This window comes from Nelusetta ayraudi, unplaced genomic scaffold (genome assembly GCF_046127955.1).
Source record: "Nelusetta ayraudi isolate G7.1 ecotype Tasmania unplaced genomic scaffold, CSIRO-AGI_Nayr_v1 ptg000020l, whole genome shotgun sequence".
In the NCBI taxonomy this organism is placed as follows: Eukaryota; Metazoa; Chordata; class Actinopteri; order Tetraodontiformes; family Monacanthidae; genus Nelusetta; species Nelusetta ayraudi.
Genome location: NW_027466070.1, coordinates 1410761 through 1437071, shown reverse-complemented (window position 1 = coordinate 1437071; position 26311 = coordinate 1410761). Strand labels below are relative to the sequence as shown.

The 26311-nt window shown below is 46.3% G+C and overlaps 2 protein-coding genes across 3 annotated transcripts; one reads left to right on the top strand and one right to left on the bottom strand.

The window, feature by feature from the left end:
* Window positions 1–41: 41 nt before the first annotated feature.
* gas2a (growth arrest-specific 2a) lies at window positions 42–19016 on the bottom strand. The gene is made up of 9 exons (XM_076027279.1): window positions 18815–19016; window positions 14140–14301; window positions 11865–11992; window positions 8902–9043; window positions 6647–6710; window positions 5497–5707; window positions 5297–5404; window positions 896–1204; window positions 42–813 (listed from the first exon to the last, which is right to left on the bottom strand). The coding sequence occupies exons 2-8, from the start codon at window positions 14282–14284 to the stop codon at window positions 989–991; spliced, it is 1014 nt and encodes a 337-aa protein (XP_075883394.1). The 5' UTR covers window positions 14285–14301; window positions 18815–19016; the 3' UTR covers window positions 42–813; window positions 896–988.
* On the top strand, window positions 18884–21181 carry fancf (FA complementation group F). 2 transcript variants are annotated; one of them, XM_076027281.1, is made up of 3 exons: window positions 18884–18902; window positions 19631–19722; window positions 19966–21181. In XM_076027281.1, exon 3 carries the CDS (start codon window positions 20000–20002, stop codon window positions 21002–21004), a length of 1005 nt encoding a protein of 334 aa, XP_075883396.1. In that variant the 5' UTR covers window positions 18884–18902; window positions 19631–19722; window positions 19966–19999; the 3' UTR covers window positions 21005–21181. The 2 variants fall into 2 exon arrangements, with proteins under 2 accessions (XP_075883396.1, XP_075883395.1); XM_076027280.1 differs by lacking the exon at window positions 18884–18902 and adding an exon at window positions 19116–19253.
* The last annotated feature ends 5130 nt before the right edge of the window (window positions 21182–26311 follow it).

Genomic DNA, 26311 nt, shown 5'->3' with positions numbered 1-26311 from the left:
CAAACTGAACTTTTTCGTGAGACTTTATTGAAAATGTACATCTTACAACTGGATGTATTATCGTACAAACATGTAAATAGTTAACTCTATATATTGTTGATTATGAAAAAAAACTCAAAAGGCATCAGATCGATCGTCCCATTCCCAAAGTGACCTCCAGAGGTCACTGACAGTTGTTATGAGCTTTTTACTGAGCAAGACGCTTCTTTCACTGGCAGTCGGGCAGGATAAGAGCTTTGATAATAATAATGGGCATAATAATTCTAAAATAAAATTAGGGATTGATAAGGTCATAGCATACAAAGACAATGCATAAAAGCTATTTTTTAAAGAAGCCATTTCCACAAAATAAGGTTTGGTGATTGAGAGATTTGGCAATTTCGTACGGTTACGATACAATTTAATGATTAAATAAGCAGGTGCATTTTTTATTTTTTTTTGCTTTAATATTGATTAGCAAACTAAGACATTCAAGAAAATGGGCCTCTTGCTTTCTGCCGTCATAGTCGTCATACTGCTGAAAACTACGGGCTGTGAAAACATTTTCTTCCTTTTTATAAAAGCATGTTTAATAATTACAGCCAGGTACCAAAGGGCTGTTTGGCTATAGAAAATACATGTGTTACCCCTAAAAAGAATCTAATAGATATATAAATGCCTGAAATCTAAGTAGTAAATTAAAAAAAAAAATGTACAGTTCTGCCTTTTTCCCAATTAAATTCATCGTATAGTAAAAACTGCATTTGAGATGTCGCGCCAGGCTGCAAACGCTCAAAAAAAAAAAAAAGACCAAACAAACACCCAGTTACCACCCTTTTCACACACACACACACACACACACACACACACACACACACACACACACACACACACACACACACACACACACACACACACACACACACACACACACAGAGAGAAAAGAAGCGCAACTGCAACACGAGTCTGCCTCTCGCGGACAAGACGTCGCCGTTTCTCACAAGGCGTCTCACTTCTTGCTGCGGTAGTGAGCGGCCACCACCAGGTAGCTGTCGGGACTCAGCTCTCTGATGCCTGCCGACTTGCCGCTGCTGTTGACCGGCGACGTCTTGCTTTCCACCCGCGAGAACTGCAGCATGCGGCAGGGGTCGTGCTTGAGCAGGTAGCTCTCGAAGGTCTCCCAGCCTCCGCCGACGCGCACCATCACGTGCTTGTTGTGCAGCATCTGTTGGGAGGAGACGGGATCAGGGTGTTACTCGTGACGTGCCGGAGCCGGAGCCGAGCCGAGCCGAGCTGAGCCGAGATGCTTCTTTTGTTTGAAGGGCTGCTGTCATTTCACTAATGGAGGCTTACGGAGACGGAACGGCTGAGTTGGATGTGATGGTTGCTGATCAATATCTCAGATGGGGCTCGGACTGATTCTCCTCAGAGAGGAAGGAACAAATTAATTTTTCAATAGCTTTTTATAGCCTGTAATTAATAAAGAAGGAAGTGATGTGGTTGCATTGTGAAAGGTTCACTCAGGTAGAATCCTTGAATGTCTGTTCATGTTGAAGTGACCAGACACGCAGTAGCATGAAATGTTTCAAAATCAGAAAACGTATCCATCTGGAAAAGTAAAACTTATTCATATAGCACTTTTCACAGATACAAGTTCAGAAAAGTGCTTTCCATTAAACAAAACATATACGTCAATATAAGACATCATAAAATAAGCAAAAGGCAAGGTGTCTTGAAAAAGTGCTCAATGTACAGTAAGTAAAGCACAGTAAGATGTAAAAGCAAGAAAAAGGAGGTGATGAACTAAAATCCTGTCTCAACGGCCGTGTTTTCAGTTGTTTTGTAAAATGAAGGGCTCCTTCCAAAGAAAAATACATTTTAAAGTTTATTGGTCGGACCTTCTTTCTGTCAAATTCAAGATAAACCAATCAGGGGTTTTTTTTTTTGCTGCCAGTTGCTGCACATTCCGTGGACTGTGTTGCGGTTCACTCGAGTGCTCACAGGTGTTTGAACTCAATCAATCAGTCAAGAGGAGAGAAAAGCCTTCAGTGCCCACTTCTCTGCACTCCCTTTGATGAAAAAATGACTTCTGACCAAAGCCAGCGCAATGCGGTAAAGAAAATTTGAGCGGTTAATAATTTACAAAAAAAAAAAGGCCTCAAATATATTAGAAACTACCTGACAGCAGATCCTTTAAAATCACCTTGAAAAGCCATCAAATCTCTGCTAATAGCGCTGGGTTTGCAGAACGCCACTTTCAGAGGAAACACATTACAATCATTGATGTTATATTGCTTTTCTGGGCTCCACCACAGTGGATGGAGAGGGCAGGGCACCGCGCGACACGTCACCACAGTCCGTCCTGATGTGAGGCCTCCTGCCCTGCAGCGGCATAACATTCAACATTTATTAGCCTCTTAACGGAATCAATCAGCGGGGGCAGCGGCAGGGCACGGCTTCCCATCAGCAGCGCCGGGGCCTCGGGCTCTGTGGCCCTGGATTTAATGGGAACGGGGACGGGTTTCAATCACACCGGGAACCGGACCCCTTGTTGAAGACAGAGGCCTGAGGGCTGAGCGGGGACGGACGGCCTCTCCTGCGTCACCCGGGACCCTCACGGAGGCTGCAGCCACATCACCTGGTCTCTGGGAGGGGAGTGGGTCAGTCTCACAGGCACGCAGCGATTATTGTGGAGACTGGTGCTCTGTCAGGGTGAAGCAGCTGCTGAGGCCAAAGGCTTATGGATGCAGACGGTCCTGAGTTCAAAAGCACATGTCAACATGTGGCAGCATCCATTGTTAAAAAGCACGCTTTTCTTTTTGAATCTGCAAGGGCAAACGTGTGATCTTCTCCAAATATTCACATTTTGTATGAAAAAATGCACAGCAAGCAAAGCATCAACAATCCAGCACATAAGTACTGCCTGCAGGCTGTCTGCTGGTGTCTGGCACACACCCAGCCTCCAGGTGGCGGTATAACTGGGCCAATCAGGCGCAACAACAACTTGCAGCAGTAGAGGGAGTCCTGCGTGCATTCATTCCGAATCCTGAATCGTGGCGCTGGAGCGAAAAGGTGGGAAAATGCAAGAATGGGCCATGTGACACCTCCAGCGTGGAGGGGGTGTCGTGCACGTGCACTATACGGGACACGTGTTTAAAATAATAATAATTTAAAAAAAAAAAAAAAGCAGGAGGAGAGGTTTGCAGACTGACTCGAGAACAACCAGGTGCAGTTCAGTTCAACTCTTTAAAACAATGGTAGTATTAAAATACATCCAATGGCTGTCGGAAACGTTTCTCACGGTGAGCCAACTCATGCAAGGTCATGCAAGAAAAATAATAACAAAAAGAAAAACTAACATCCTGATGTTTTTAAGGAATTCTTGGCGAAATGTGCTGAAACATGCGGAAGACCAGTTTGCGGTGCTGAAAGCAGGTGAATCGAGCGAGAAGAGCCCCGCAGGCCTCGTTCACTCAACAACAGCAGCTCCCGACTCGTCCTTGGTTGCTACGCAGCAGAATAAAAAAAAAAAAAAGGATCTCAGACAAGTGAAATCACGACGGGCTTTTTGTTCAGCTTGTCTGGTTATTATTTGATGACCAAAGTCACGTGACCAAAAAAAAAAAAAAAAAAAAAAAAAATCCGGCGAGACATCAAACGCAGCTTTTCTTTTCCAACCGAGCCTCCAGAACTCGGCTGCAGCTTTTTGTTTCAATTGATGTTCAACCCCCGGCGAGTGGCGGCTGCAGTACACAGAGCTGTCAGCAGATGTCACCCAAGTGCACTCTCTCGCTTCCCGCTGTCCTCCTCCCCTCCATCTACTCCCCCCCCCCCCCCTCCTCCTCCTCGTCCTCCTCCTCCACCTCCTCCTCTCACATGCCGAGCATGAATCGCATTCTCGGAGGTGTGAATCCTGCTCGCGGGTTGCCAAGTAACTGGGATGTCAAGGGCACCGTTCCTACTTCAGCAATCTGCGCCCGCCCGCCTGCCCGCCCGCCCGCCAGCCAGCCAGCCCGCCCGCCAGCCAGCCCGCCAGCCAGCCAGCCAGCCAGCCAGCCAGCCAGCCAGCCAGCCAGCCTCTCATCTCTTCCTGGCAGCAGGACTCGGCATTGTTTGACTTCAGTCAAATATTTTTTTTCCTTTTTTTCTTTTTAACTGCTAACAAACCAGCCCACTGCATCTATATGGAAATATGCGGCTGCTATTTTCATTCTGCGGTCCGGCCAGACACGTTTTGTTTGGCCGAAGATGGACATTGTCGGAATGCCATTACCAGTAAATGAGACCTCACTCGCAGCAGAGGCGGGTTCCTGTTCGCACACACACACACACACACACACACACACACACACACACACACACACACACACACACACACACACACACACACACACACACAGTCGCTTATTTTCATTCCAACGGTGGCCCCGCTACCTTCTAATCCCCCCCCACCCCCCCACTTTCATAATACAGCCATGTGCTTTTTACAAAGGGGAGAGCATTGGGGGCCGCAACGTGACACCCTCATTACTGTGAACCCCTGCTGATTCAAAAGCAATTAAAAATTGATGAGGGCCGTCTGATCAGAAAGAGACGGACTTGGTGCTGGCCTGCTGGAAAATTGTATCGATTTCATGGAGCCAGTTGGAGGCGTCCAGTCGGTCAGATCCAGTCTGCCACACGCTCAGTCTACGCTGAGCTGTTATGACTTTCACACATCAACACGTCAGGTTGTACCTGCTTCTCACTGCAGTTTTCCAGCTGTCAAAACATTGGACTCGAATCAATTGTCCGAGACCTCGATAGATCTCTAGAATACAGCATATTTAGCCCTCTGTTTACAGCCTCCTGCTAAAACCTTCATCTCAACGCTTCTCTGTTGGACCTTCCACAAGTCTAGAAGGAGACAAGCGCAATTGGCCGCCACAGAGTGGCAGAGTGGTCGCTAACCCAGAACAGGTTTAAGGGTACTTTGTGACATCACAAGGGGATGATTTCCAAACTGTGTGTTTTTTGCACACAGCTGAAAAGAAAGACGGATCGATAATCCATCAAAGAGCAAATGACTGGTAAAAAACATCAGTCATGTTAATTTTGCAAAACCCCCTAATGTAACAAAACTTCATAGTGAGAGTGAAAACAAGTCCAAGTGTGAATTAAATGGCAGACTTTTCCAATTGTTCTTTATCAAACAGACATGCTTGCACTTCCCTTTTAGTGCTTAGCTTTAATCACAAATTTGCATTTTAATTGCAATTTCTAGAGCTGAATCTTTACCTAAAAGCATTCTTTCAATGACCCGCGTCACCCGACTCACCCGAATGAAAAGCATCTTCTCCCCGACACGGTATCGACCCTGTGACTGTCTCTCCACGCAGAATTTATTCGGGCACCTGCAGGGCGGCTCGTCAGCAATTTGTCTCACCTGGAAAAAAAACAAACGCGCTCAATGGTGACGTTTCCGCGAGCGGGTGAAGAAAACAACCTGCAGGCTGAACCCCGACTGTCCCGGCTTACGGCGTCGTCCAGCAGCTTCCCCGTGCTTCTCTTGCTGGGGGCCACCTTGGTGGGGGTCGGCGACGGCGAAGGTGAGGGGGCAGGTGAGACGGGCGGCGATGGAGGGAGGCGCTGCGCCGGGGATTCTGGTGACGGGGGAGGCGGAGGGGCCTCCTCTTCCAGTTCGATCTCGTTCTCCAGTTTGATGAGGCCCGGAGGTTCCACGTGGTACCTGGACGCAGCCACAAGGAGGAAAATCTTTTAATATGGTTTGGTTCAGTTTAGTTTATTTCAGTCATAGCCTACATACACTTCAGAACAGAAGAAGGAAAAAAAAAAACAAATTCAAAGTTTGACTGAAAAAGGCTCAGGCAGAAGCAAAGCTTGTTAATGTCCACCTACTATTCGTCTTAAGCTACGCAAAGCATGGTATCAAGTGGAAAGAGAAAAAAAACTGAAAAACTAACATACACATGCACCTGCGCACATCCATAGCTCTTCTACCCTTTTTCCAATTAGAGACGTAACTCCCCAATAGAGCTGCACATAATGCTTTTTTGAATATAACAAAGGAAGTACATTGCTTAAGAAGAAGAAGACCTTTACTGATCCCATGGAAGGGAAATTTGCATAATTACAGGAACAAAAAAAGGCTAAAGTGCAAAAGATGAAGAATTAAGAATTAAGTTTGAGATCAGCACTATTCCACAGTTCAAAAGAAAGACTTCTTCTTTTAACTTCTTTTTTTGCTTTTGGTAACACAAGTTTGCATCCGTCTCTCAACTCATATTTACTCTCAGACACAATGAAGAACCTCTGCACGCTGCCTGGTAGTGTTTCACTTTTTTTTTTTGCTTTAAACATGATTTTGGATTGTTCTGTAATAAACCAAGTGTCTAAACTTCAAAACATGAGAATTTCAAAATATTGAACTAGTATGATCATAATATCCGGCTTTAATTATGATGCGTATGGCTTGTTTTGGCAGTAAAACAATATTATCAGTTGTGGTTTTAAAAATGGGAAAAAATGATGGGAGATGGTGAAAAAAATACACACATTAGACATATTCTTTGAAATTTATTTTCGCAAATATTTCTAACAGCAATCTGCCAGTGAATTCCTCAGATGTGTGATGAAGGGTGGAAAAATCAAAAGGGGAAGCTCTTACCGCGCCGCTATCCTGCCCAGCTCCAACAGACAGAGACACACCTCTCGTGGCTGCTTGTGTAGAACTGCAGGAAGAGATCACAGCCACAGTGTCACCGACAATCAGCATTTTCAAGAACGGCATCGCAGACGCACCGTGAGTGAATGAGTGAGGGAATTGAGTGAGTGAGTGAGTGAGTGAGCGGGACAAACATCAGCTTTAAAACCCCCCCAAAAACCACATGGAAATGAGTCTGGGCCAGATCTGCAATGTGAGGAGTGATCTTTCAAGCTCACTCAGCTGCTCCAAAGGAATTAGACAAACACAAACACACATGTTGGAAGACAGGCGCACACACGCACACGTGCACAAATGAGTTTCCCAGCAATCTTCACTTTGAACATCTGGCTCGATGAACATGCAGAGGAAACCACAGGTCACGTTTGACCAGGGTTCTTGAAAAGGTCAAGCAGACCAGGTGGCGCTGCAGCTCGCGTGGAAGTGACTCAATCGAAAACGATCAATATAATCAATTCTGAAAGGGAAAAATTCCCGGGAAGTCCGGTGAGACTGAAAGCTGAGCTCTTGGGCTCGTGTTTCCTCGGTGCAGATGGGCGGCAGCATTTCTAAAATTTCTTTCTGAAGAATTTTGAAGACTTTTTTCAGACATGACATGTTCACCACAAGTGATGCGACGCGACATGCATTTGCACATGGAACATCCGTCTCATCGGAGCAAACCTGCGGCCGTCACACACGCACTGATGGACCGACAGATCCCAGGTTGAGAGGGGAGAAGGAGGAGGGGGGGGGGGAGAAACGTTAGCAGACGTTATCGCACGTGTTCACAGTTCATCCGTCCGACTACACGGTGACGACGAGTCCGCTGGCAGCGTCCCTGAGTCTGCCTTTTTTTTTTTTTTTTTTTTTCTTCTCCTCCACCGACGCAGCCCTGAGAAACAATTTGCACAGTTGAGAATCGCTTCGCACTGCCTCGGCAGCTATTGGTCAGAGATGACGGGAATGTCTGAACCTCCTGCGTCCCAGCCGGGGTCGCATTCTGCGACTCTGACTTGCAAGGACGCGACTCTTCTTCTTTTTTCTTTTTTTTTTATGCACATTCCGGCTACATAATGCTAAAAAAAAAGTCATTCACTCTCCTGCGGAGGAGAGCAAAAAAAGAAAAGGAAAAAAAAGTGGTGCTCTCGGAGCGGCGGGAGACATTTGCATAGCGCTGGCCTACTTTCTCTCTGACTTGCATCCTTCTGTCTGTGCTCGCTTTGTTTCGCCGCTTCAGACGTTTCCTGCAGACGTGCTCACGTGTTTATTTGTTTTTTTTTTCTTCTTTTTCCTTCTTCTTCCGTACAGCAGGACCGACTCTACCGCTGTTGCTCCAAGCAGACCGCTGCCCTTCAGGGCTTTCATCCTTCATCCTCTGAGCATCGGAGGGAAAGAAGGAGAGCAGATGGAGAAACAACCTGGATAACAATCGGGCCATTCAGAGGAGGGAGAAACCTGAGCGCGACGCTGCAGCACTGGATTCACCGCCGTGGTGGAACAGAAGCGCGTTTGTCATGGGTACACAAATATCACACTGTCAGACAGTAGGATAATACAAGTCCACAGCATGATAATATTTACTGGGAAAAAAGTGTGGACGGTGATCTGTCCAACAATTAGTTTTCTTTGAGTCCATCAGCGTTCTTGATTTTATTTACTTTTAAAAAGCTACAATAAGCAATTTTGCTACAGAGACAAACAAACTTCTTCAGCTTCTGAGCTGCACCTCCTCACCGTCCTCTTAGCTCCATGGCTCCACCTTCTGAGCTAGAATGTCGAATGAGCGAACTGGAGACAAGCCAACGTTAGCTAAATCTCGCTGTATATAACCCAAATCTTCTGATGCCAGAACTCTGTTAACCTTGTAGTACGACTTTTTATTTAGTTTTAATCATCCAAAGTCGAAAACAGAACAAACTAAAACCACTTTTGTATTTAATTTAATAACCAGTAGAGCTTCACATAGCAATTGTTTTTATTACCTCACATCCGACAGTCATGAAAATCGTTTATTGCGCCTTTAAATCAGCCTCCATAATTTCGCTGACTTGCTCTCTAGATCTGCACGAACAAGCAAAGGCCGAGGGTAAGCGGAGACACATCAGTCACTGCCGTGCTGCCAAACGCCGTCACGCACCAGCACGTCACAGACTGGTCTTTGTCTGGACATGAACATCTCTCAGGTCTCCTGCTGCAGGAGGACGAGCTGCACTCACCCAAATCCTCCGACTCAAACAGGCACGTTTCTCCCACGCCGACCTTTCGACACCAGGCCAGGAAGTTAGCCGTGTTGTCCCGTGCGAAGAAGGACCCAGAGGGGGCGCTCTGCCGACACGGTATCCTCCGACTGGGAATAGTCTGCAGGAGATACACATCACGCACCTGAGCAACAAAGATGAAGAACATTCCCCGTATTTGTATGGATTCGGTTTGTAAACTTTGACCCCTTGTGGGACAAAGACACAGAAAACAATCACACAGGTTGACCGCCACCACTCCCTCCCCAAAAAAATATCCCAAATATTCAGAATATCAGAATATGAGGCGGCGAGCTCTTAATCTGCACTGATTTCTTTTCCATCTGCTGCTGCTGCTGCTGCTGCTGCGCTTTCAGTGCAACATCAAGGAGCCTTTTTGTTCACACAGATCAATGTGAGAGATGGCTGCTTCGGGGGCCGACTCCAGCGGTCCCACAATGATTCGGGATCGAATGACACGGGCCCCGGCCCCCATGCGGCCCGCTGGGGGAGATTTATGCGACGTGCTGCGGTTTTTATACAGGATACATGCGTCTGTGCAATGAGAAAGGTGCAGTGAGCTCATGCTGGAAATATGCAGGCTTTTTGTGGGTATTTTTCTTTTCTTTTCCAGGCGCTGCTTCTTTTTTCTCTCCTCCTTTCCTTCGTTCTGCCAGGGATCCTTTCTGTCGTTGAATTGCTCTGCATTCCTGGGAGGAATAACGTGGGGGCGTCTGGCTTGATGAAACGGTCGGAATAGCGCGCCGCCGTTTCTGCGGTGCACCTTTGCATTAGGGGCGAATGACGTGAACGAGACGATGAATAATAATGAGCAAAGGATGAATAATCCTTCCAAGAAATGAAAACCTCTGATTGTCAAACATTTGGATCAGGAATTGAGAAAAAAAAACAAAAAAAAAAAACACGCTTTCAATTTATTTTAAATGAGAATCTGACGGCACTTTCGTCACCTGAGACGACATCGTCACGTGGAAGCCATTTCCAGCCATTCAACTTATGGCATCCGGCTGTCAATCAGCCCTCGGAGTTCAGCAGAGTTCGGCGGAGGCCAGTGGAGCTGCGATGGCCGGGCGGGTGCGTCGGCGTGTCCTCAGCCAGTCGCGGTCACCTTGTTTTATGACGCATTTACCACTTGGAATCGGAGAGAACTCAATGGAACTTGACAATTAAAAAAATTCCCCGCAGTCTGTTTCAGGTGAAAGAGTAAACACTTTGGGTTCTGAGGCTACCTGCCTGTTGTCATTTGTTAGCACGTGAGCAGTGAATTTTCTCTTGGTTCTTGGTTTTCCTTGTTTGCTTCGTCCACCAAATAACAATAAACAACGCCAGGAAACTATTTCAATCATTCCGTCTTTAGCTAATGCAAACCTGCTAACCCTGGCATCTCGTCAGCCACCTGCCAAAGAGCCAATAGGAGGCCCTCAGGAAGAAGAGGTGGAACCATGAAGTTCATTAAATATGAACTTTGGTCTTTCACATGTGAAGAAGGCCAATTTGACTTTCAGCAACCACTTGTGCCAGGTAGCTGGTAACAAACCAGGCGATATTAACCACGAGTGCCCGCCCCCGTGGCGAGCCGTGGCGTTCGACTCCTGCCAAGAGAGTCGAGAGCTAAGTGAAAACACGTTGCCCGCTGAGGAAGAAAAAAAAAAGAACCAAAAAACAGTTCTTTGTTCTACTTTTATTGCGAAAATGCCATCCAGCTCTGATGGAACTGCGGCTGCTTGGACATCCACATTAATGTCTTTAGCATCAGCGAGGCTGTTATTAAAACTTTGGTTTTTGGACATCCTCCGGGTTTTTGTTTCAGTATTTGCTTCCTGATCTCATCACGACCAAAAGGAAGCGGCTCGGGTTACAGAAAATTAAGACGGATTGAAAACCTTTGCTTCAAAACAGATGGAAAAGCAGTCAAAATGTGACTGTGATCAAATATGGTCCCAACCAATCAGACTGAGGTCCTGAACTGCCTGACATACAAAACAAGGAAGTGGATGAGATGTAACGGCAGATATTAAGTGTGTTCAGACACTATGAAGCCGTGTGTTGGCTATGAAAGAACTCTTTGATGTGCGAGGAGGAAGACGGAGCCGTTGGTCTGAGATCATCCGCCCCACTGGCTGCACTGCTTTAGCTGAACCACTGACAAACACAGTTGTGAGTAAAGCAAAAACATTGAAAAAAAAAAAAAAAGTATTCTTTGCCGTTTATGTTTCTTGTTTAAAAGTCAAACAAGCAAAATGCCGTCCAGCTTCGACGACGCACTGCAGCATCTCATCAAACTTATCAAACCATCTTGTTACCAGTGAGTGTTCTTCACAGCAGACAGTCAGCCTTGTTTTGGCGAGCGATTGGAAACACATGGCCCTCAATTGGATGAGATCAAATTTTAAAGGTGCTGCTTGGCCTCTTTAAATAATTCAGCAAAACTTCAGATTACCGCTGCAGTTTCCCTGCATTCTACTGATAACGTTCCATCTCACACACAAGACTGGTGGTTTTTTTTTTTCCTTCTCATGGAAAATAATTCACGAAAGCCCATAAAAACCGAACATTTACCATTGGTCTGCGAGTTCTCAGGAAACACGGGGCCCCATCAGTTTATGTGTTCGTGCCCGCCTTATTATTATTATTTTTTGTGCTGCTGGAGGCTACAGGTCCCTTCCCCCTCCCTCCGTCTCACCCCTTTCTGAAAGTTGTGCAGCTCTCTGCAGAGCTCATGTGGACTGGATTCAGTGAAAAGTATCTAGCATGCCAATCAGCCAAGCCTTGTTCTTCTCTTGGCATCAGCTGTCTGTCAACTCAAGAAGTCAGTCAGTCAGTCCAGAAGGACTTTTAGCCCAAACTCCAGCTTCTGATTGCAGCTTTTTAAACAACGAGCTCGACTGCGCTGGCGCTCTGAAACTTCTAGATCAGCTCACCTTGCTGTTGGCGAGCGTCGCCCCCCCGTTATTCTGCCTGAACTTCTCCTGCAGCATCTCAGCCAGCTGGCACAGCAGGAAGCCATTGTCCAGGCGATCCATGAAGCTCTCGGCGGTGATTTCCAGACCTGCTCGGCAGCAGACACACCAAGAAGAAGAAGGAGAAGGAGAAGAAGAAGAAGAAGAAGAAGAAGAAGAAGAAGAAGAACAGGAGAATCCACCAATAAATACATCGACAATGCAACACTCCTTTTGTACATTATAAACAGCATGAGGTAAAGTTAAAATGGGGGAGCGTGATTTCCAGCCAGGTTGGATCTGATGTGGCACCTCTGACAGAAAACACAGACTGACTTATCGAGGTGATAAGTCGCCGATTATTAAGACTTGTGTTGGTTGGGAGGTGGGGGGAGGGGATCTCTGTTGGTTCACCAACTGCGTGGGATCCGTGTGCATCGGCTGGCGCTCGTGAATCCCACACAGTCGCGCAGACAGCTCGGTGATCTACATGTGGTGTCCAGTTGACTGACTTCCAGAGGACCATTCCTCTGCACTGAGATCACCGTGAAATAGGAGGCGGTGGCAAGCAGGAGGGGGGAGGGGAGAGGGCGGCGGGGGGCGTCTGTGGAAAGAAACCGGGAGAACTTTCTTTTTTTTTTTTTTTTTTTAAATCCCCCTCCGTTCTGTTTCTTATAGGAGGAGGGGTTTCGGAGGGGGGGGGGTTATCGCCGTATAATGAGTTCCAAATGTTGCGAAGGAGCCTGGAGAGCGCAGATCGAAATCTTGAGAAACGCTTAGTCCCCTGCACCCCAGCAGGCCTCCATCACTCCGCTCAGAATGAGCAAAGAAGGAAATTCCACACAGAAATATTGAAAACTCGCACTCTCATAAAGAGCCCGCTGTCGCCTGCTCCAGCATCACAATGCCGATGACAACAACAACGACGACAGCGCGACTCACCGCCGCAAGCAGCGTCTCATGGCAGCTCTCCTCCCACCTGGAGGTCAAACCTGCCCAAACATACCAGCGCCTTGGCCTTCCCTCCAAACACACAGAGACTGTCTGGACGTAGCAGGTCGACAGGTCCGGAGTTCCAGAGACGCCAGAGAGGATCGTGCCGTCGTGCTGAGGTGTTCGCACAGGGGGCGGGAGGCTGGGGGAGGCTGGCGAGTTTTTGGGGGCTTAATTGGTTTCTAGTTGAAGTGATACATTGCATAGGCTCCTGCGGTCTTGGTCTCGGATGAAAAATATAATGGTTCAATAAAACATTTGGACCATTAAAAGTCGCAGTTACTCATTCAAAACCAAAATTGGGGGGGAATGTGTCAGACCGTCGAACTCCCTCTGATGGAATTTTGCAATAATTTTTATGATTATTGCCACAGCTGGAGAGCCATCGATGAATGTTAGCCTTCAACTCGGGCTTTTTTTCCCGTCATTTTATCATTATTACCAAATACTGATTTACCTTGGGATTCAATTGGCTAAATGAAGGTTACAACCATCAAGCCTCCACTTTAATCTAATAGACAAAGCTCTTTCAGGTCCGACAATGATAGAAACAAATAAGCAGAATCAAATTTACAACTACAAACTATTTAGTTCAAAGAGCTTCAATGCAACTTGAGTGTCTTTGGTTGGAAAGACGAAACTGAGAAAAACTAGTTTGATTAGAGTGAGCGATTGCGATGAGACGCGAGCTTTGTCCAATCAGCTGCCGCGTTCTGCTTCCCCTCTCTAAATGAATGATTTCTTTGGGCTCACTACAAGATGGATAATCATCTAAATCAAACCAAACCAAACAAGGCAGATTCTCCTCAAGGCAGAACAGAGTCCTGAGTTAGACCCAAGAAGTCAGGTGGGTGTGCACCAAGCACCGCCAGGAAAAGCAAAGGGGTCATTTGTTTCACTCATGTGACCTCTCACAAAAGCGTCCGCCTCTGCTCCCTCGGCGGCCGGCGCTGCGGTTTTAGCGGGCCGCTAACTACGGCCGTTATTCAATTAGCGCAAATCTTTAGTGGAACGTGTAAAAATGGGAGCTCATTCGCACCTTCCAGTGACTCAGAATAGGCTGCTAATGAGATTCACATTGATTCCCGTCTGCTGCGGAGGAGCCTGCATCAGCACCGACCTCAACCCCCCCCTCAGAGTCCAGACTTCAGGTTTGGAGTAAAGCCAGCGACGGCGTCTCGTGCCTGTTGAAGTGAACGGCGGAATGTTGCTCCAAACTCTCTGAAGGGGGGCGGAGCAATGGGCCGAGCCCCGCCCAGCTTACCTAGGATGTTGGTGAGCCACAGGGCGAGATCCTCCTTCATGGGCAGCAGGCTGGCCTCATGGCGGCTGGCCAGCCACTGGTGGTACTGCTGCATGTCCGTGAGGCCGGGAACGCCGGGGTGTTTGGGGCTGAGGGAGCTGCACATGGTTCCCTACTGGCCGCCTGCCGGAAGAGAGACACACACAGACACGTGACACAACGCACAATTTAAGAATGCAAAGGAACCGCGATGCGGTTGGACAGGCAAACTGTTTTGGGGAGTTTTCGGCAGATGTTTAATTGGAGTTCCAAGCGGGTTTAACTCACGATTCATATCCAGGGCCACCTGATACGGTGGCCGACAAACACAATACAACTGCTAAATGCACCTGAGTTGGAGAAAACAGCTGCAGGTATGGAAACGATGCAAATTCACACACACAAACGCAAGTCTAAACGAGCCTAAACAAGGAACAAAAAGAGGATCGAAAGAAACGTGCTGCAAGACATAAAAACATAAACTTAATCATGGAATGCACTGCACACAGAGAAGCAATGCAAAAAACAGCAGATGCAAACCAAGAAAACACATACAAACGGAAAAAAAAACCACACTGTATAAACCAGTCAATACAACGGAAGTGCTCCGAACCTGCAGGGGGGGCTCTTAGTGGCACAGCTTACCGAGGAGGACAGACTGACGGTGTTTCAAACAACAGCGGGATGGTACAGCTTAGCATGCTAATGTGACTTTTATTTGAGTATATTTTATGCCAGTTTCTACAAGACACTTTCTAGTCAGCTGTTCTCAGTCTACTTGTGTGTCCCTCCATTGAGCTGTTCCACTAAGAGCGCCCCCTGCAGGTTTGGAGCACTTCCGTAGAAGCGACTGCTTTATGCAGCGTTTTTTTGTTTGTTTGCATCTGTTGTGTTTTGCATCGCTTCTCTGTTTGCAGCCCACTCGATGATTAAGTTTATGTTTTTATGTCTTGCAGCGCGTTTTTTTCATTTGCACCACAATCCTCTTTTTGTACTTTGTTTAGACTCGTGTTTGTGTTTGTGAATTTGCATTGTTTTCATACCCGCAGCTGTTTTCGCCAACTGAGGCACATTAGGCAGATGCATTATGTTTAGCCCTTGTCTGCCACCGCAACCTGATGACACGAGACGTTCTCCAAGACGCCCAAAGCATGACTCATACAGTCAGACATCTGTTCAGGGCGGCGATACAGTCACACTGACAGACAAGCCTGAATCCATCCAGAGGGGCCTGACTGCATCCGACATCCACGCTGAGAGGAAGACACTTAACAGCTACGTACAGTCGGCGAGAGTGAAGTCACCGAGCGGATGAGACGTTCCTCGCGGTCTACTTCAATAACGTGCCAGAGTGTCAGAGTGTCCACGCTGCCGTAATGTGGAAATCTTTGCCATTTTCAGTGCCGCGCCACTCCATTAGCCGAGTCGCTCTCAAGAGGAGGCGGTTATTGGTAAAACAAGCGGACACCAGGTGTGACACCCGCGCTGAGGAAACACACATCGATGCATCTGCGGTGGAAATTCTGGGCCTCTTCGAGCGCAGTCGCTGGCAGGCAGAGAGACCTGCGTCATTTAATGTGTGTTTGCAATAATGTCTTTGTTATCTGCCTTGAAGAAGGCCTACATGGCCGAAACATGTTGGCATTTTTAACTATAAAGCCATGATCTTAGAAAGGCTTTTTATATATTTTTCAATCTCCTCGAGTGCCTCGGTTTTTTGAAATGTTTTTCCACCTTCGCCACGCCGAAGAGCACCAGGAGAACAATTTTTGTTTTCCACACCCAGCAGCACTCCATATACTTACAGTTTGACTTGGAGGAATAGTTTAACACCATTAAACAACATAAACACCTTTCCAATGCAGCAGAAAGACCACTTTGATTGGAGTATATTGTAAGATTTACGACTCCAAAGGTTTGTGGCAAGTTTCTTCATCCTCAAGGCAACCACAATCTGACATTTTTGACTAAAGTCCCAAAGCAGTGTCCTCTATGGGTATGAAGCTGTACTGCATGACAAGATGCTTAAAAGCTAGCCGGTGAGCATCGTTGGAATTCCATGAAAAGATCTTTCCTTCAATACGACAATTCAGGATTTTATGAGTAGATTTAGTGATAACAAATCCTTTGCTGTATGCATTTCACCACATTTCTGGCTTGCATACAGATATGATCTAGCGTAATTAAAAATATGAAAAATGGGGGGGAAGGAAATTCAATTAAAGCAAATCAAGTTATATTAATCCAATTAAAATATAAAAGAAAATTGAGGGAAAAAAAACAAAAATGAATGAGACTCCGCCTACTGGGAGACCGGGATGAACTTGTGTTTAGAGAGCAAGTTGATGGAGGTGCTGCCAAATCTTATCTCACTTTTGCGTTACACGTGTGAGTGAGGAACCTCAGGTGCACCATCGCCTCCTCCAGCTCCGGAAACAAGCGAGGAAGATAAAACATCTGGCCTGAAGTCAGGAAGCCTGGCGCATGCAAGCAGGATGAAACAAAGGAAGCAGGCTCTCTCATACAGCCAGGAATTGGGCTGAACTGTCTACAGCATTATGCAATGCGAATGATGACTAAACAATGAAGCAAGGCCTTTATGAACAGATCATCCTCTGTGAAAACGTCCCCCAAAATGCTGAGGGAGTGTAACACAATGCCAGGAATCTGACCTTTGGAGCTGTGCAACATTTCGAGATCCCCGTGGAGTCGGTGTTAACCAAATCGCACCGCCGTGCAACGCTGGACGGGGGCGACCTTGATGTCCTGCCAAGGTCGTCCCATCTTCCTGAAGACAAGAGCTGCCCGCTGTAGACACACACTAAACTGTGGACCCCGGCGCTCACACACAGGTGCAACATTCCCACGTCAGGCGTGGAGGCAGCGCTGACGGACAGAACAAGGGCACTGGGACAACTTCTCATGTCTCCGCCTTTCAAGGCTGGATTAATCATCCGCGTTGTGTTGAAAGAAAGAGGGGGGGGGAGATTATTTGACAGAGCTGTCAGCAAACTGACGGATCGGACTCGATGTTTGTTTTCCTACCCCAGTATCCCGTCCGCTCCGTTTTAAATGTCCCCGCTTTCCAAAAAAAATTTATCAAGTTTAAAGGGATTTTTATTACAGCTATGATTTCACCATCTGGTTTTTACCATCAAAAAAAAGTAAAAAAAATCTTGAACGGTTTGAAAAACAAAACAACTTCTGGTGGAGGAAGCTTTTCTGGAAGTGATCACCAACATCCTGAGTTTCCCATGAAAGAGGCCTAAAGAAACAAGCAGCTGTTGTAAAACATACCTGGCTCCTCTCACCCCACTGCAGCCTGACCTTTACAGCTGAAGGCCAAAGATCCTACACCGCCACTCGCTGGGCTTCATGGAGCACATCCACTCTGCCCTTCCCTGCGCTTCATCTGCCATTCCTCATTAAAATCGGAAAAAATAATAAATAACGCTAACTTCCTCAGTCCCAACATGTGTGGACTCCAAGTATTTCCTCCGAGAGGCCCCGTGACTTCAGTGAGAGCTTCATTATCTCTCGGGGCTAATAGACGACGGTCGCTCCAGGAAAGTCATATGGATGGAAATTACGGTGGCTGAATCACATTATTTAGAAGATAAACAATCAAACAAGAGCGCCTCTGTCCTCCTGACCCAGTGCGGAACTTGACAACGGCAAACTGATCTCAGCGGCTCATCTAGCCGCTCAAACCGAGACACTCAGCATGTCCCTCGTGTGGACAAGAGCTGCATGATTTGAGTTGAGCGAGGCTCTTCAACAGCTGATGTGAGCCGAGTCTCAGGCAGGACTTAGTATCAGCAGGTCTCGAAAAAATTAACACTTTTCAAAATTTGAACAACGGGGAAAAACAAAGATGGTTTTCATATTTTACAAGTAGATGAAGTTGGCGCACTATAATTCCTGGAGCGTGATTCAGCTCTGACTTCATCATTTCTAGCAGAACGGCCTCAGGCCTCCGTTAACAAGGCCTCCCCTTTATGGAGGGCACAAGTAGGCAATATGTCAATTAAATGCAATGTAGCATAAAGACAATAGTGCAGGTTTTGTCTTTTGTGCACTAACGTGATCTTGGATAGAATCTTGTCATGCTGACAAAAAAATACATCAGGGACTTTTTTAAAAAAACAAAACAATTGTGTACTAGTTAAATAAGTTGTAAAGCCGCCTGCTTGTTTTACAGCTGTTGCAAATAAAAGAACCACAACAGACAATGCGTCACTTCAAAAATCGTCCCGAGCAAGCCTAATGATGCTGAGCTCCAAACAATTAAAAGTAATTAAAAAAAATTAAAAATGAGGAGCCAAAAATAAATCAAGGGTAAGTTGTTACTATTTAAGAGTAAAAGTGAATTAGGTGCAATAAATTCAACCGTCATTCAATGAGAATTTCCAGAAGAATGAGTTGCAGAGATATTTGTTTGTACGGCGCGCGGGCACTCTGATGAGACGCACGAGGGCCAACAAAGTTTGGAATTTCGCGCACACACACACACAAACAAACATAATAAATCAAACGTTTACAGAAAATCACAAGGAAAGATGCAATCAAATCATGCACGTATGAAAAGGAGCAGCGGCAGCAGCAGGGAGAGGAGGAGGAGGGAGAGGACAGGAAAGGCTGATCGAACTGAGCTCACCCTCACTGATCACCTTCTTCTCAACTCGTCCTGTGAGCCGCCGGGTCCCAGTTTTCATGCTTTTCACTGCGGTGCACCGACCCCACAGGTTAGGGATCCAGGAACACCGAGCCAGTGTGGTTCGGGGAGGTCTTAGTCACTGCGCATTTGCACAAGGTTTTGACTGAACGCACGCACGCACGCACACTCGCGCGCACAAGACACACGCACATATACCCTGACTGCTGCTGCTGCTGCTGCTGATGGGAGGGAAGTTTGATTGTGCTGGCAGCGTGGCCCTCCTCCCCCTCCTCTCCCTCCTCTCGCCTCTTGGTGGTGTTACCCCAGTGGGACATTTCTGGAACGGATTCAGCCACGAGAAACTCAATCGATGCCCTCCTTTTTTTTCGCCGCTTCCTCCCTCCCTCTCTCCCTCCCTCCCCGGACTGCCACATCCATGGTTTGTCAAATCAATTATGCAAATTGCACATGTTTTGCACACTGCACGAAAGTTAAGAACGAGCGTTTGAACTTTTCTCACCGCACGAGCTACAGGTTGGCACCAGCATCGTGGGGCGAGGCACGCCCGCGAATCTTTAAAATACCACGACGATTGCAGCTGAGTGATTAGAGCAAATGGCTCTTGTTGCAAAAGGAAAGTTTGGAAGCACATAAGTGAAAAAAACCGAAATAGAGCAAAACTGTTTTGTTTTTTGTTTGTTTTTTAAACAAAAACAACAACAACAAAAAAACTTGTTGAGTAGAATACGTTTTCCTTTTCACCAATACTTATTTTATTTCTTGTAACTCATTAACTGCCTGACATTTATTTTGAAGGAATGTGTATTCTAGCCGGGTATGCCAGAGACGCATGCGCAATGCAAAGAGCGGCACACAGACGGGCAGAAAGCTTGGGAGAAGCCCCAAAAGTGAGTACAATAACAATATTTAGCGTCAATAAATATGCTCATCAAATATTTAACCTTGTTTGTATGTCACTCGAAAGTGTAGTTAAAGAAGATCAACTTTTAAAAATAAATCATTTTTATTTAATGAAGACGCCGAAAGTTTTGACCCAGGCTTTGTTGACATATTTAAGCTAACCCGGAAGTTAGCCCCGAGTCGTTTTACTGGTACTACAGCGGCGCTAATGTTGTGTCTCTGCCCCGCAGTGAGTGTCCAGGGGCCGGACTCTGAGCACACCAAATGGACGAGGTGCTGAAGAACCTGGCCAGCACCGTGGAGCTGCTGGCCGTGTCGGCGCGGAGCGACGTGGTGAAGCAGTGGGACTCTTTGACCCTGTCCAGGGCGTTTGGCTGGGCCCGCTACTGCGAACACCTGTTCCTGAGGTTCCACAGTAACACCGCCATCAGGAGGGTTCTGGAGAAGCAGCTGCGGGTCACGAACCAGAACCTGGAAGCTGTTTTCCCCGAATATAAAGACTTGTCCTTCCCGGACCTGGCCTTGTGTCGCCACCTGTTGCTTGTTGGTTTGTTGAGCAATCCCGAGCTGCCTGTCTCCACCATGAAGATACTTTTTGACTGTAAAAAACAGACAAACACGCCGGATCAGGATGTCAGCGGCCTCTGCAGTCGCCTCATTCAGTGCAAATCTGCCAGCAAAGTCCTGAGTCCTCTCACCGACTCGTCACCCTTGGGTGCTGATGCTGAGGTCCAGGCGTCGATGCTGCTGCAGAGGCTGGATGCTCTGCTGAGCCCCGACAGCCGAGCCGGCCAGGCAGAGCGCTTTTTAGACTCCGTCCTGCGGGAATGTGAAGGGGCGTCGGGGCATTTCAGTTTAGTCATCGCTGCGGCTCTGCTGACGACAACAGACTCCCGCACTGCGTCACATGAATTTCTGTTGGATTGGCTGCAGAGGAAACCCAGCGTGCTGCACAACATGTGTTCTGCATTGCCCACTGCACTACTGAGGGACCTGGCTAAAGAACAGCCGAACTTCAGAACTCCGTATTACAATGTGCTGAAAAATTGGGCTTCGACGATGGAATATGACCTAGATGAGGGGGAATGGGTTCAATCTGGCGGAGATCAAACTGTGAGCTTCCTGAGACTGACGGAACACTTCCTGGCTCTGTTTGAGGCGAGTCCCTCGCTGAGAGAAGAGCTGAACACTTTGAAAATATCTGATGGAGACTTTGATGTCAGAGGTTTGAGTGTGTGGGGAGACCTGCTAGCTGCCCTTAGCAAGTGACTGTCAGCGCTTGACTTCTTCACATTAGAGAAGAAAAATGTATTTAAATATATATATATTTTTAACAGTTGTAAAGAATTATTTTTTGTTTTTACCTCAACTAAGGTTTCATGTCAGCATTTCAATGAACTGTTTAGAGGCTTTCCGCATGGAAATTAAAAGTGCCACTCAAATGTTCGCAGTTATCAGTTTTTATCTCCTCTTTAATAAGTCATTAACACATCAGATAGAAGATAGAAAAAATTAAGCAAAAACGTGCAGGCATTTTTATGATTACTATTATAATTCCCCAGTACCTGCTTGTATGGATTTTATGTTTTTACACAAAGTTTTATATATACATCCAATAGGGATGCAAATTATAGATTAATTCATTAATCGTTAGTTGATTGACCTTATCAATCGATGAAGGATTAATTGATAAGCAGCTATTTTTCCTGAGGACCTAAATTTCACAATGAACAATGTGTAAGGAACACATTATTTAAGTAATGTTGAGGGTCCAATGTGACCCATTTTGACATTAGAGAACAGAAAAAACACCCTAAACATTTATCCTCTCACTTTAAGTTGACTTCTATAGTCAGAGGATAAATGTTCAACCTTATTTTTTTATTTTTATTTTTTTTTAAGAAAAAGTTGTTAGTAACTTGTTCTAGGTATACAGGTATACACCACACCATTTAACAAAAAAAAAAAAAAAACAGTGTAAAAAATGTTCAATTAATTGCGACTAATTTAATTGAATCAATTAAATTCTTTATCAACAATTAATCGATAATCGATGAATTGTTAACATCCCTAATATCCACACACAGTACATCAGTGGCCAGATGATAGCAGCACATGACCTGACTTGAATGAAATGACAAGCATTAGAGGATCATTCTCAGTTTTCACATTGAAGATTGGTCTCTGGGGAGTCGCAGCTCCATTTACCATTGTGAAGGTCGCCTGACAATATGATCATTTCAAGGCATATTGTTTTAACTCGTTCTGTAGGTTGTGAATTATGTGCTGCTGCCATGTTATGCAGAACCAGCAAAGAGACATAGAGGGCATGATTAAGTACTCTTAAGACATTCTTTCTCAAGCTCAGTGCAGGGATCATTTAGAAAAGATATCAACTCATGCACCCATTTATTTAACAGATTATTTTGAGGAACTATTTCCTGGTATTTTTGCAGACACGCTGAAAATCTTACAATGGCCACTAGGGGTCCCCAAACCCTGATGAAGAGCTGCTCTAGGAAGAAATGAATGAGGAGAGCAAGACATCAAGACAGCATCTGACCTCATTAAGAGCTCCATCTAGGAAAGTCACAATCATTTTTCAGTTTCATGTTTCCTGACACATTCGCGGGAGAGAATATTTAGAAGAAATCGGATTGGCCCAGCCAGCCTGCTGCCATGCGGCTGAAGCGCTAATTCACACATTTCAGACACAGCACGTCATTTACAACAGCCGATTTCAACCGGAAGCCTCCTGGTGTCGTAACTCCGGCAGACTGGCTGATTAGAGACCCGACTGCAGCTCCGAGCAGGGGAGGGGGAAAAAACAAAACACAACAGCATCGATGACACCAGCACGGCTCGTTTAACACGTCGTGACAGCAATCCACGTGGAGACGGACAAGGGTCACTGAGCAAAGTGGGGGAGCAGCCTGAACACAAGCAATTTATTTTCCAGCCAATGAAGAACATATGCATCCTCCTGGACAGAAGCCAGACAATGATTGTATGAATTTCCTCTGTTCGGCGATAGATGCATGTTTAAAATTTCATGATCCTATTTGCTTTTGATCAGTGATGCAAATGAGAATGTGCATAGAGTAAACAACGAAACATTCTGGAGATAATTTAGCAGCCTGACTGAGAGATTTTTCACTCTGCGATGCAATTTCATTTCCTCCTGACAGATTCATTCCATTTTGTAGTCGTTTTTTTGTTTTTTTTCACTTCTCACTCCTCTTCACAGACTTGCACATTACTGGCAGAGTGAACAAGCAGCCATGGTGACGATGAGATGTGTTACTGTCTGTAAGGCAGCAGAGCAGCACAGTTTACCCATGAGTCCTTCCACTCCAAGACAATGCACCGTCAAAGTCAAGAGCAACATTATATTATACATCTCAGCCGGTGAGCTGTGCTTCTCAAAGGCCATGGGGAGCATTTAAAGGCAGAGTTACTAATGATTCTACTCTCTAATGAGAGACGTTGTATTTGTTTTGGGAAATCAAAAAAAAAAGGGAAATAAACATCATGCAAAGGGGGCCTTGAATTGGAGCGAGAGATGTTTTGAGTGACGGCTCTTTCATCCTTTTGCCAGAGAGGGATTTGTTTATTTTATCAATGATAACATAGGTGTTAATTTGTTTTCAATATGCTCTGTTAGGTGGTACTACATCTTATACACTGGGTCTTTAAAGTACGATTTCTAGAGACATTAGAGACCAACCCTCTAATATAATACTGCGCTTTATCAAATTAGGCCTTTTTTTGTTCGTAAATGTGAACAAATTGCCGCTCTGCCCTTAACCTGAAATTACAGGTTTGTGCAGCCGCATGAATGTAGAGGAGGGGGAGGAGTGTGAATACCTCCTCGTCATAATTGCATGTGAAATAATAAATAAAACATGGGGTATTTCCCCCTCATCTCGTGTTTTCCGACTCTCTTGGCTGCGCCTTTGTCCTGTGCAGGGTAGCAAACTGCAGTGAGACGTGCTCGGGGGTGCGCTGGGGTGGGGTGGGTGGCGGAGGGGGGCGGGGGGGGCAGCGGGTGAAGGATAGCGTTCATTAAAAGTCAGAGCCAGCCTCCATCTGGTGGTGTGAATAGGGAATCCTCAGAGGGGAGGGGGGGGCGGGGTAGGACCCTCCCTCGGCACGTGCCTTAAGCCGCTGTGGGAAGGCCCCTTGGCAGGCGGGGCCACCTCGCCCCCTCCCACCACTACCACCACCACCACCACCACACACCTGTGTCCCCGCTCTGCGGTCCAGACACTGATGATTAGTAGCCCGCCGTCATCAGGCCGGCGCCGGGGGCCAGGGATTGGTTATTCACCGTGAGGGGAGTGATGGATGCCTCATTGCGAGGTGGGAGACGTGCTGTGTTGCGTTGCGTTGCAGGGGCGCAGTCGGCAAATGTGGGAGAGCAAGATGGCGGGAAGGCACGGAGAGCGCCGTCGCCCTCCTGACTGCAGCGTCAGAGGCTCTGCTGAGGAGGAGGAGGAGGAGGAGGAGGAGCTGCGGAGCTCCACGCACACAAAACACTGCTGCTGCATTTCACTTTCCGAAAGGAGGGAAGAAGTGCGTAAGGTAGAGATGAAAATACGAAGGTGGGGCAAAGTGCTTGTTGTCTGCTTGTTGATGCGAAATCCAAGCTGTCACAAAGAGATCATATAGGTTAGGCAGGATTTTTTGTTGTTGATTTTTCAATATGAAAATATTTCTCTCAACAACATCTCATCTCATCTCCTCTTACACTTATTCAGAGGCTTGATCTGTTTTCATTCAATTTGAATGGCCATCCTTAGTTTTTCAATCTAATTTCTATGAAAAAATAGTATTTATTATTTAATATGAAGATCACGTTTTGAACATTTGCATGGGCCTGTAGTTAATTCTAAATTAATAAATAAGTATTTTGTATTTTTATGGGTTTATTTTAACAATAACATGCATGTAATGCAGGTTGTGGTGCAATAAGCACATTGCCGTGGCAAATACAAGAGAAGAAACAAGAAAATTAAAAAGCAAGAGAGTTGACGCCCCCATCAATCAGTCATTGCAAAAAATAAAGATCATTATCTGTTCTTAATAGGACAGCAGCAGTCTATTCACAGTGATGACCAAAAAAAGATTTGCAGTAGATGAAATCAAGATGCACCCCCCCCCTCTGCCGGGCCAGTCAGGACGTCTGTCATCCTGCTCAGATTCCACAGCCGGGGATTTTGCGGCGCCGCCGTATCTCCCCGCATCTTGTCAGCCTCTCATCCTTTGTGTTTGATGCAGGCGAGATACGAGCTATGAAGCCGTCAGCGTGATGCGATGTGGGGGAGGGGAGGCGGCTGTGATAGATTACCTCACGTGGATGTGCGGGGAAACAGGTCTGAGGAGGGGTAGGAAGAAAGGAAGAGGGAGAATGAAGAAGCAAAAAACAAAAAACAAAAAAAACCCAGCAGCTGGAAACAGAATTGTGGCTCCTACGACACTGGACGATGTCATTTCCCTTATATGGCATCGCTGTTTCACTGCCTCGTTAGTAGGGGAGAAAATGAAGAGAAAACGAGGCAGGTTGGCGCTCATAAATGTGGGCGTGCACAGTGCGTGCACATGCATATTAACACTTTTGGGAGCCAGGCAAGATGGAGAATTTTCACAGTGAGCACGTATCTGTGTGTGAACACAAGGCAGGAGGAGGTTCTTTGTGACAGAGAGCGTCGCAGCAACGGAGATTTAAAAACAATAATCTGGGGAATGGAGATTTTTTTGTTGCACATTTAAAAATCTTTAATTTTTTTTACAACGTGAGACTAATCTAACAAACTCATCATTATCCTCCTACTTGCTCGACTTTCCACATGTTTGACAGGGGACAAAAACTAAGCGGGAAGAGTCATCATCACATCATCACTCAGCCCATTGTGACATCACAGAGGCATTTTTAACCCTAACCCTTTATCTTCTTCTTCTCCTTCTTCTTCTTCTTCTTCTACAAACACTTCCTGAAGTGTGAAGCGGGCAAAGCAAAGAACGGATTTTTCTAATTTCTTGGGAATTCACTGACTGGCTGGAGACGTTATTGTGAGAAAACATCACTAAAGTACATTTGGCATAACATGCCTTCTTGTTTTAAGACATGTAATGCCATTAGGACCGAGATGGACTGATCCAAGGCGTTGGTCTCTCCATTAATAAAGCAATTAGCGAGAGGAGGGGAGGGATGGGTGGTGCGAGGGAGGGATGGAGGAAGGGAGGGGTGTGTAAATTCAATTGCCCTGAGGCGATGTAAGGTCACACTGGAGGGTGCCATAAAACAGTAATTACTCCAACGCTGCTTTAAAATTCTGGCTCGTAATGGGCCGGTCTGTCAGCACGTGAGCACGCTCCCTTCCTGCTTATTTCTTTTTTTTTGAGATCATAAATTAAAGGATATTTGGGGGCCGAAGCGTGGAGCCCAATCCGGGCGGGGGACCAGAGGAGACAGAAGGGGATCGGAACAATAAAACACAGGCAAATGCAGGCAGGATCCCAGGGGACGAGTGCAGGCCTGTCATCAAACACTCATCCTGGCTGGGCCTCATCCTA